The 11,555-nt window shown below is 36.0% G+C and overlaps 2 protein-coding genes across 6 annotated transcripts; both read right to left on the reverse strand.

The window, feature by feature from the left end:
- Positions 1–47: 47 nt before the first annotated feature.
- Positions 48–3,154, reverse strand: LOC308693520 (uncharacterized protein). Of its 2 annotated transcripts, none has more exons than XR_014030463.1 (3): positions 2,921–3,106; positions 2,545–2,780; positions 48–1,688 (listed from the first exon to the last, which is right to left on the reverse strand). XR_014030463.1 is itself a non-coding variant. In XM_081370444.1 (3 exons), exons 2-3 carry the CDS (start codon positions 2,627–2,629, stop codon positions 670–672), a joined length of 1,104 nt encoding a protein of 367 aa, XP_081226570.1. In that variant the 5' UTR covers positions 2,630–2,679; positions 2,921–3,154; the 3' UTR covers positions 142–669. The 2 variants fall into 2 exon arrangements, 1 of the variants encoding a protein (XP_081226570.1); XM_081370444.1 differs by having other exon boundaries at positions 142–1,688; positions 2,545–2,679; positions 2,921–3,154.
- A 2,239-nt stretch (positions 3,155–5,393) lies between these two features.
- On the reverse strand, positions 5,394–10,620 carry LOC308693156 (uncharacterized protein). 4 transcript variants are annotated; one of them, XM_081369943.1, is made up of 4 exons: positions 10,518–10,620; positions 9,133–9,375; positions 6,956–6,992; positions 5,394–6,849 (listed from the first exon to the last, which is right to left on the reverse strand). In XM_081369943.1, the coding sequence occupies exons 2-4, from the start codon at positions 9,154–9,156 to the stop codon at positions 5,756–5,758; spliced, it is 1,155 nt and encodes a 384-aa protein (XP_081226069.1). In that variant the 5' UTR covers positions 9,157–9,375; positions 10,518–10,620; the 3' UTR covers positions 5,394–5,755. The 4 variants fall into 4 exon arrangements, with proteins under 4 accessions (XP_081226069.1, XP_081226067.1, XP_081226068.1 ...); XM_081369944.1 differs by having other exon boundaries at positions 5,400–6,849; positions 9,133–9,372; positions 10,518–10,563; XM_081369941.1 differs by lacking the exon at positions 6,956–6,992 and having other exon boundaries at positions 9,133–9,372; positions 10,518–10,593.
- Positions 10,621–11,555: the final 935 nt, after the last annotated feature.

The following is an 11,555-nucleotide window of genomic DNA, read 5'->3' on the forward strand; positions in this document are numbered from 1 at the left end:
AGAACAGAGTAACATACAAAAGAAGAGACATCGTAATAGCCTACTTACAGATGCTTACATTTATTTATTTATTTTTGAAAATTTTCATTGAATACATACAAATTTTTAATCATGTAAATAAAGAAAACAATCATTGTATTTCTCAGTTTGTTTATTGTTTAATATTTTACAGTTCCCATTATTTTTCTAACTACATCCACCAAATCTGGTGAACTGAAGGTTTGGTACTTCATTGTTCATACTTGTATGATACAAGACCTGATCATTCTGTCTGGGATTATTTTAATAATACAGTACATCTCAAACTTATTTACTACAGTATTGTGTAGTAAATAGGATGTGTTTGAAACTAAATTCATTCTCAGTCAATCATAGCTCAATCGAGACAAGATGTATATAATATTATTTCTCATGAACAATCAAAAATACATTAACATTCTAGATAACACCCAGCCAAACAAAATATGGAAATTACTTTACTTTTGCTGTAAGAGTTGTGAACTGGTGAACCTTCAACTCATAAGTCTTTTTGGTTCTCAGAGCATTTCAACAAATTTAAAAACTAAACTAAATTGTGTATTTATAAAGTTACAACGTATCATGATATTTCTGTATATGAATAAGAAGGCTTGATGAAAACAGAAAGATCTCTCCACACTGAGTACAGCGCTACTCTCCAGTATGAAGTCGCTTATTATGCTCTTTCAGGTGTGCAGACTGAGCGAAGCTCTTGTTACAAATTGAGCACTTGTAAGGTCTTTCTCCAGTATGAACTCGCTCATGTACTTTCAGAGACCAAGAGTGATTGAAGCTCTTGTCACAATATGAGCACTTGCAAGGTTTTTCTCCAGTATGAATTCTTTGATGCAGTCTCAGACTAGAAGCTCTAATAAAGCTCTTCCCACAGTCACAACACACATGATCTCTCTCACCGGTGTGTATTTTCTGGTGCTGTTTAAGAGAGTTCAGCCATGTAAAACTCTTTCCACAAAAAGAACACACATAATGCCTCTCATTTGTATGTTTTTTCAGGTGTTCTTTTAAATTTGAGGATACGTAAAAACCTTTACCACAATGATCACAGTTAAATGGCTTTTCTCCAGTGTGAACACGCAGATGATTATCAAGAACAACTTTACTTTTGTAACTCTTCTCACACTGAGTACATTTGTACGGCTTCTCTTCAGTATGAACTACCTCATGTTTTTTCAGGGCTCCAGACTGAGTGAAACTCTTGTCACAATATGAGCACTTGTAGGGTTTTTCTCCAGTATGAATTCGTTGATGCTGTTTCAGATAGTCCGCTCTAGTAAAGCTCTTCCCACAGTCACAACACACATGATCTCTCACTTCAGTATGTGTTTTCTGGTGCTGTTTACAATGATCCAGCCTTGTAAAACTCTTTCCACAGAGAGAACACACATAAGGCTTCTCACCTGAATGAACTGTCAGGTGTTGTTTTAGATTTGATGATGAACTAAAATCTTTTCCACACTGATCACAGTTAAATGGTTTCTCTCCAGAGGGAAAACACATATGTTTTTTGAGTCCAGATATATATGTGTAACTCTTTCCACACTGAGAGCAGACGTGCAGCTTTTTGGCTTTTTTTCGTAGAGTTTTTAAGTTACAATGTTTTTCATCCACTTCATCCAGTTTGTGTCTTTGCTCCATTGTTTCCATCTGGTCTGAAATAAACATATTAATTCAGAATCGGTTCATGGAGAACAAATGTGAAAATTCATGTAAACCAGATTTATTAGCAGAAAGCATTATCAGCATCTGTATAATGTACCAGATATTTGTTGTGGCAAAGGATACCTCTGTCATTTGCTTATTAAAGGTTGTATCAGCGATTTCAGGCCCAAAAAAGGACCAAACATAAATGATCACATTCATCTAATCTTTCCTAACGATCCGCTAACTGCCCGCCCCATAAGCAGGCCGTCAAAAAAACGCGTCTCTGTAGGCAGCCTAGGCTCTGAGATCTGCACGCAAAAACAGTTGGTTTTACCAACCACTCAAAACCAAAATAAATAGTGTTCTAACCAATCACTGACAGGGTGAGGGTGTTGTAAGGTTTTGCGCTCGTGCACGGCTGCCTATGACGGCTGCACGCGAAAACCTCACAACACCCACCCCTGTCTGCGATTGGTTGGAACACTATTTATTTTGGTTTTGAGTGGTTGGTGAAACCAATTGTTTTTGTGTGCAGATCTCAGAGCCTAGGCTGCCTAGAGAGACGCGTTTTTCTGACGGCATGCTTATGGGGCGGGTAGCTAGCGGATCGTTAGGAAAGATTAGATGAATGTGATCATTTATGTTTGGGCCTTTTTGGGCCTGAAATCGCTGATACAACCTTTAATGCAATCAAAATGTTGATGACAATTGTTATTATTCAAGGTTAAGATCATTTAGACATTATTTATCACCCTTACATTGTGCATTATTTTACAGCCACTAAATCAGTTTAAATTACTGATAGGGATTTTTTTTTTTTTTTTACCAAGCTTAAATAATGAAGAATCAAGAATGGACACCAACCTATTTGTTCATCAATATCTTCATGTTTTATTCTGGATGGTTCTGGATCACTCATGTCTTCAATCTCCTCTTTAATAAACTCCATCTTTAACAGTCACACAGATTTCAGCTGCTACTCCTGGAGTTTGTCCTTCTCTTGTAGGATGATGGGAATATTCCCAGTATTTATTGGTGAATTGTGTGAGTTGTGATCATACAGTCGACCACAGGACCAGATGTGGCAAATTTGAAAAGAACTTTATATATAAAGTTAATTTGAATTTATATATAAAATACATAAAATAGATTGAAACATATCGTTACATGTAAGAATACAGGGTGGTTTTATACAATAATAAAACAGAGCACGTGATCCGTTTCATATCGTAGTACTTACATCAATTCTGAAGCAGAATAATGCCAAACTCTACAAATTGGGAACATCTCTCACATCCAGACTGTAAATAAACGGCATCTGGCGTCAGTTTTAGCTTGAACTGGTCAGATTTACAGCACTCGTGTCTCGCGCTACTTTCTTAAGCTCTTTCGTTTGTTCCAGGTTTGTTGTTCCTTTGGATTCGTTAGGGTTGCCAGAACTAGCGAAATTGCTAAGCAAAACCATCGGTAAAACCGCGGACTTGGCAACCTCCATTCATAAAGCAAACCTGAAATCTCTTTAGCGTATTGCTGCCATCTATTGGATATTCCTAGCAATTTACCCACACATGGGATATATAGATATTAAATTAACATTTATTGATCTATAAGCATTTCACAGATTTATTTGTATACAAATTATAGCCTATATTGTCAGTGCACCAGCTGTAGCCTACAAATGAACTGGGTCTTGTTATTCTCAGCGTTTCAAACTGATGATAACAGATAGAAAGAGTTTAGGTTAGATTATGCAATCACCCGTTCTGCAAAATTTTCATGGGCGATGCATTTTACACATTTGTGACTACTTGCAACTTCAAATTCAGAATAGCCTACAGGTTTGTGACTTTTGTCTGCGAGTGCAAACCTCAACATTCAACTTCAGATTTTTAATTTACAGGTTTTCACATTGGAGTTGTGAGTGTAAATTTTAGTAAATATTAATTATGAATATTTATTGTACAAGTTCTCATATCCACATCTACATGCTCTCGAGTTTTGCTACTCTTTTCCAATCTTCAAGCAGAAGGAGCTGAATGAAGTTCTCTGAATGATATCAGTCGACAATCAGCCTGGAATCATAACCACACCATGTTTGTTGTTTGGCCAGGAGAACTGGCCCGCCGACTGAGCCTGTGTTTTTCTTCTTCTTCTTCTCCGTTCTGTCACCTGATGGAGTTTGGGTTCTTGCCACTGGTGCCTCTGGCTTGCTTAGTAGAAATTAACTTTTTTTTTTTTTTTTTTATAATTAATGAACTCTACAGTCATTGAACAAAACTGAATCACTTCAGCATGACTTCAGCTGAATAATGACACTATTTTCTTTTAAGAGCAGCTTTAAGGAGAACTGAACTCTGTTTGCATCATTGATCCTTTTCCTGTTTATCCCTGTAAAGCTGCTTTGAAACAGTCTTTACTGTAACCTATATAACGCTATATATTTAAAGGTGACTAACTGACATTTGCGAAAGGAAACTATTTAGTGTTAAAGAGAGTGAAAAAGACTTAATGTGTGTGAAAGAGAATGATGTTTTTGTTTTAATCATATACAGTAAATATAATTTGCTTCTTATTTTGTGGTTTAAAAAGTGTGTTAATAAATGTTAATATTATAGTGTATTTGTTCATTTTATAATAAATTCTCATTTGAAATGACTTGTCTGTCACCATATATATATATATATATGAGATTTTTAGATGTCTGGACTATGTCGTTTACACAAGATATGAATCATAATAGGGACTACTGTAGTGCTATTTACAACAAAGCAAAAACAAATAAATACCAAAGGTGAAAAAACACCAGAATTAAATGTAATAATAAAGTAATAATGTAATAAATGAAAGAGCAAAATATTCATGCATAAGTCTTTCCATTCAAGCGTTTCTCAATCAGCTCCCTAGTTCACTAGTCAGGGCCCTGATCAGGGAATCAGCCATTTTAAGAGCTGTCTCAATCGCAAAATCCAATTCAAAACGCACGGAAACATTAAAAAGTCCCACAATGCATTGTGAAAACCAGGGAGCATTGACGCTCACTATGTTCCCTTAACAGAAATTCTGACAGAGATGGTTCACCCAAAAATGAACAGTTTGTCATCACTTACTTCACCCTCAAGTCGTTCCAAACCATGAGTTTCTTTGTTCTGTTGAACACAAAATAATATATTTTGAAGAATGTCGGTAATCAAACAGTTGACGGCACCCATTGACTTCTAAAGTAGGAAGAAATACTATGTAAATCAATGGCTACCGTCAACTATTTGATTATCGACATTCTTCAAAATATCTTCTTTTGTGTTCAACTCAAGAATAAACTCATACCGGTTTTGAACAACATGAGGGTGAGTAAATGATGACAAAATTGTTATTTTTGTGTGAACTATCCCTAGAAGAGAGGTCAAAATCAGCGTGGCAGCAAAACCACCAACGCGTTTCGGCACACAGGATTTGTGTACACGACTGATTCAGGACGAAGCTGATTGAGACCCAGAGTCTCGTCTCAAGACTGCTGAAAAACCTCTTTGTCTTATTCCAAAAGCTTTCACCTCATTCATTATAGTGATGTCTGAAAATTGGCACATCAAGCACTAAGCATTAAGTTTTATACACAATAGGCTGAGATGAACTACAAGATCTTCCCTTGTGAAATAAAACTGACTACAATATTATAAAGGAATAACACTTTCCTCAATCACACAAAAACAGATGTTGTCAGTGAAATGGTCATTTTATTTTCTGTTATTACACAGAGCCTATAACTGAAGAGAAATGTGTAGGCAACTATATCTAAGAAAAACACGTTTCAAAAACTCCATATTGAAGTTAAAAGCTTTTCATTTTGTTAAATTGGTTTCCGGTCTCATTTAATTTTGGCACTTCAATGGTTCAATCAAAGAATAAAAGATTAAAGTGATCACACACTTTTACCACTCTCCAAGAAAGAAACACCTTTACAAATCTTCTGGTATTTCACACCAACCAACCAACTACCCATTTAACTGAAAATAATAAATTAATGTACTGAATCTCAAATGATTTTCTTGAACACATTAGATCTGAGAATAACATTTGCTCAATTTGACACATGACAATGATTTTTAATATGAATCCTTAAAGTCGTTGATTGGGTGAAACTCTTCTCACACTGAGTGCACTGGAACGGCTTCTCTCCAGTGTGAACTCGCTCGTGTGATTTCAGGTTTCCAGACTGAGCGAAACTCTTGTCACAATATGAGCACTTGTAAGGTTTTTCTCCATTATGTATTCGTAGGTGCCGATTCAGTTGGCCAGCTTTAGTAAAGCTCTTCCCACAGTCAAAGCACACATGATCTCTCACTCCACTATCTGTTTTCTGGTGAAGTTTAAAACTGTTCAGCCATGAACAACTCTTTCCACAGAAAGTACAAAAGTGAGGCCTCTCATCTGAATTAACTTTTTTCAGATGTGATGATGATCTAAAATCTTTACCACACTGATCACATTTAAATGGCTTTTCTCCAGAGTGAATGCGCAGATGATTACAGAGACCTCTGGCAGATTTGAAACTCACTCCACACAGAGTGCAGTGGTAAAGCTGCTCTCCAGTATGAAGTTGCTCATGCACTTTCAGGTTTCCAGACACATTGAATCTCTTGTCACAAACTGAGCACTTGTAAGGTCTTTCTCCAGTATGAATTCGTTGGTGCCGTTTCAGTTGAGTAGGTGTAGTAAAACTCTTCCCACATTCACAACACACATGATCTCTCACTTCATTGTGCATTTTTTGGTGCTGTTTAAAACCTTCCAGTCGTGAAAAACTCTTTCCACAGAGAGAACACACATAAGGCCTCTCATCTGAATGAACTTTCAGGTGTTTTTTTAGATCTGAAGGCGAATTAAACTTTTTATCACACTGATCACAGTTAAATGGCTTTTCTCCAGAGTGACGGAGAAGATGATTATTGAGACTTGACACTTGAGAAAAACTCTTTCCACACTGAGTGCATGGATACGGTTTCTCTCCAGTGTGAACTCTCATGTGTGTGTTAAGGTTTCCTTTTTGTCTGAAACTCTTTCCACACTGTGAGCAGGTGTGCAGCTTTTTGGCTTTTGTTCCTTGAGTTTTCACATCACATTTCTCCTCCACTTCATTCAGTTTGTGTCTTTTCTCCATCGCTTCCATCCAGTCTAAAATAAACATTAAGTAGTTAGAGAATCAGTTCAAAATTCAAGTAAACCCTAATTCAAAGGGATAGTTCACTCAAAAGTTAAAATACTGCCATCAATCGCTCACCTTCATGTCGTTTCGAACCCATAAGACTTTTGTATATCTTTGAAAAAACAAAGATATTTAATTGAAACCTGAGAGGTTTCTGTACCTCCATTGCAACCCAAAGAGGTCAAAAATGTCTCATAAAACAAAACTATATCAATCCATGAATCAAGAGATACAATCACTTTATATCCTTAACAGATTTAATTTAGGGTTATATAGACATAAACTGAACAAAATTATGAACGCAACACTTTTGTTTTTGCCCCCATTTTTCATGAGCTGAACTCAAAGATCTAAGACTGTTTCTATGTACACAAAAGGCCTATTTCTCTCAAATATCGTTCACAAATCTGTCTAAATCTGTATTAGAAAGCACTTCTCCTTTGCCGAGATAATCCATCCACCTCACAGGTGTGGCATATCAAGATGCTGATTAGACAGCATGATTATTGCACAGGTGTGCCTTAGGCTGGCCACAATAAAAGGCCACTCTAAAATGTGCAGTTTTATCACACAGCACAATGCCACAGAAATCGCAAGTTTTGAGGGAGCATGAAATTGGCATGCTGACTGCAGGAATGTCCACCAGAGCTATTACCCGTGAATTGAATGTTAATTTCTCTACCATAAGCCAGCTCCCAAGGCGTTTCAGAGAATTTGGCAGTACACGTGTACCCACACCAGCCCAGGACCTCTACATCCAGCATCTTCACCTCCAAGATCGTCTGAGACCAGCCACCCGGACAGCTGCTGCAACAATCGGTTTGCATAACTAGAGAATTTCTGCACAAACTGTCAGAAACCATCTCAGGGAAGCTCATCTGCATGCTCGTCATCCTAATCGGGGACTCGACCTGAATGTGAAGTGCTCACTAACACAGATTTAGACAGATTTGTGAACAATATTTGAGAGAAATAGGCCTTTTTTTGTACATAGAAAAAGTATTAGATCTTTGAGTTCAGCTCATGAAAAATGGAGGCAAAAACAAGTGTTGCGTTTATAATTCTGTTCAGTATATAATCAAAGTCACAAAATAAACATGGAGACAGTACAACAGAATTTAAATTTTTGGGTAATATAATCTTCTACAAGCGGAAAGCACCAGGTCTCTGTGATTATCAAGAATTCAAGCACTTTGATGTGGCAAAGTTTAGTTCTGTCATTCTCTTGTTTAAGCAATCAAAATGTCTTTGACAACTGCTAGGGCTGCACAATTAATTAATTTTCTAATCACGATTACGATTACGGATGCCACGATTACGTAATCGTTCAAAGCCGCAATTACAAAAGAAAATCCACTATGCGTACGTGTGTTTAGAGCATGTTATGTTATGAGAGGCGAATCACGACTACTTCAGAAAACCCAGCACAATAGGAACTACCAGGCAGTGACGTAAGTGTACGCTGAAATAAAAAGTCTTTCACCTCAGAAAAACAGACTTTACTGTCATGTCAGCCATTATACTGTGCTTATAGCGCGGACTCTTCAATTGCATGCGCAAATGCGGCGGCGCGCCCTGTGTATCGCTTCACTGTATATAAAGTGCAAAAGAAACTACGAGCATGCAACGTCGTTACATTGTAAATTAGTAAGTTAGTTATTCACGAAATAAAAGTAAAATACCAATAAATCACGTTACTGGTATGTTGTGTGTTAGCTGAGAAGGATTTGCTTGCAGGGATGATTTTCATTCTGTTCACCAGAAGCAGTTTCCATGTTTCATTAACAGTTTGTGTTAATATTGTGTATTCACCATGGTAACTGTCGTTTCCATATTAACCCCAAAATGCCACTTTATTTTCATTTTGTGTTATTTTTTATATTTTTAAATGACTGTGATTTAACACAAAGTTTGGGACTGCTATTTAATAGCTTTAGCATAGGCCTAATGTTTATTTATTAGTAGTCTTTACTATTAGTCATATTCTTATATTAAGTAAAGGGGGACAGTACTTGTGTGTGTTAAATTTTGTGTAAACCTGTATTATAATATGCATATATATATATATATATATATATTCAATGTAAATCGTGATAATCGTAATTAATAATCGCAATTACAATTTCAAGGGAATTATCGGCAATTATGATTTTTGTCATAATCCTGCAGCATTTCTTTTTAATTTACTATAGTATATTGCTCATTATTTCACCAAAAGCAGTAAAAATGAAGAATCAAGAACGGACACCAACCTTTTTGTTCCTCAGTATCTTCATGTTTTATTCTGGATGGTTCTGGATCACTCGTGTCTTCAATCTCCTCTTTAATAAACTCCATCTTTACCATAATATGTCAGGTAGATTGCAGTTGTTACTTCTTTGTTCTTCTCTTGTAGGATGATGGGATATTACCAGCATATGCTGAATTGTTGTGGCTGAAAGTCTCTAATGAATGATATCCTGTCGCTGTGAGTGCGGCTTCAAGAACCAGACCTGCTGATATTAAAAAAAAAATTATAATAATTATTGATGTTTATAAAACTGATTTACATGTTTAGTGTTTCAGTTTAATTGATTCCTTTATTTTGTATTTCCATAGTTTTATCTGGGTCATTTCGTGTCAACCAGGGGGCCCCAGCTAATTGTTTTGATTTTGATCTTTTTTTTTTTTTGATGGTGAAAGAAATACATAAATGAAGTAGAAAGCCAAACTATTAAATGTAATGAATGTATATTTACTGAGTAATCCACTGTTTTGTAAAGGGGGTTGAAATGACAATTTTCACCTGAGATTTGGAGCCAAATTACAGAAGGGTAAAATAGGTTTAGAAAGATGGCAGCATCATAATATTATTTTTATACAGAGATTGGTAGGTCTATTGGCAAAATCTGTTGACTTTAGCAATCTGTATTGCATTATAATCCAACAATGACGGTTCAAAAAAAAGAAAAGGCACTTCTTGTGTTTTATGCCCCAAGTTTACATGCCTGTAACTCATAAAGTATTAAAAATCTTTTAATATCCATATATTCTAGTTCCTATCAAACATTTATTTTGGTATCTTTATGTTAAAGGCCCATTATGGTTCAATCCCAAAGATATGGAGATCTCAATGTGGCTCAGAATTATAAGCAACAAACCCTAAAACAAACCCTAACCCTAAGGTCTTCTTAAAGTGTAACCCAATAAATTAATTCATTCATTCGGTTCCAGAAGTGAATTTAGTTACATATAACTCAAAATAAAATACATTTAATAATGACAAATGGGGACATTCAAAGTTTCTGATACATTGTATAAATACAGTGAATGAATGAATGAATGAATGAAACTCATAGCATTTACCAATGAAACATTGCCTTTATACAATCAATTCAGTTGGTAAAATAGCAGACACTGCTAAATGGAATGGAATAGAATAGAAATTGCTCAGATATCGAGGCACTAAAAACATAACGTGTAAACACAACAAAGTTAGACAAAACAAAAAAAATCACACAGTTGAACGCGAATGTTTGTATACGGTAGGCATCTGTTCAAGACAAATGGGTTTTGTTTCGTTTAGTTACGCATCATTTAAAGAGTTAATCATTTAAATGATCGGTTTTACCTAGTTCTCGTAATTATTTTTGTTTACCTTCCTCGTTCTCTAGCTCTCATCTCGTCTCATCTGCCCCAAACGCGCTCTCAACTGTCGTAAACACCTACCGTGTGCATTGAGCAGCAGACGCTACTCGCTTGTTTTCCTCCTGGGGTCGCTTTATGATTTACAAAGCCGAAACTGCATTGATGCGCGCTGTTTCACCGTTTGAAGACCTTTTACACAACAAAGTACAGAGCTACTACACTGTTATTGTTGGCATAGCCTATAGTGGCAAAATAAAGGAGGAATTATTGATTGCTATCAGGACGTGAAGAGAGTTTCAACCAGAATAACAAAAAGGTGTTTATGTCAAACCACAACAACTCAATCAATTCCCCACGGGAAATATAAAGTCCCACTACACATTTTCTTGTTCAAGAAGCCGGTCCACTCGGAAATACATAAAGTTCTCAAATGTATGTCAACTATGGCAACTTCAGTTTCATACTGAATTTAACAACCAATCACTGTTTTCACCTCATTCATTCTGAGATCTTCTGTAAATTTGCACATTTTACGAGACAAACTGCAGGGTCACCATTTTTAATCTATTGTTATATATCTGTTCCTGCCTCTGTATATGAACAATTTAAAACATTTGACTAAATACTATAATGGACTCAGATTGTCAGTGAAACGTTCATTTTATTGTGTAATAGCCAACAGATGACTTTTTATATCGCAGAGAATATATTTCTATTGCCATCTCATTCTACTACTCACACACACACACACACACACACACACACACACACACACACACACACACACACACACACACACACACACACGTTTCACATAACAATAGTACAAAATAAAAACCTAAACACAAAGCCTCAGCTTAATGACAGTCAAAGACTAAATTAAAGTTTAAATTAAATTTATACCTTTTCATGCTGACAAAAGGCTGATTGGGGAACATCATATTCCAATATTTATTCATTCATTTATTTTTTTGTTACTTTTGTTTCTGGTCTAAAAAATCCCACAGAGTTGAATGTAGTTGCCATAGTGCACAGATATCAGTATTCT

Source organism: Scardinius erythrophthalmus, assembly GCF_964197995.2.
Source record: "Scardinius erythrophthalmus genome assembly, chromosome: 7".
In the NCBI taxonomy this organism is placed as follows: domain Eukaryota; kingdom Metazoa; phylum Chordata; class Actinopteri; order Cypriniformes; family Leuciscidae; genus Scardinius; species Scardinius erythrophthalmus.

Bases quoted from the DNA above. Each gene is read 5' to 3' on its own strand.
- LOC308693520 (XM_081370444.1), bottom strand. From the start codon at position 2,629: ATGGAGTTTATTAAAGAGGAGATTGAAGACATGAGTGATCCAGAACCA. The intron at 1,689-2,544 runs GTTGGTGTCCAT...TGTTTATTTCAG, and splicing joins AGATATTGATGAACAAATAG to ACCAGATGGAAACAATGGAG.
- LOC308693156 (XM_081369941.1), bottom strand. From the start codon at position 9,226: ATGGTAAAGATGGAGTTTATTAAAGAGGAGATTGAAGACACGAGTGAT. The intron at 6,850-9,132 runs GTTGGTGTCCGT...TGTTTATTTTAG, and splicing joins AGATACTGAGGAACAAAAAG to ACTGGATGGAAGCGATGGAG.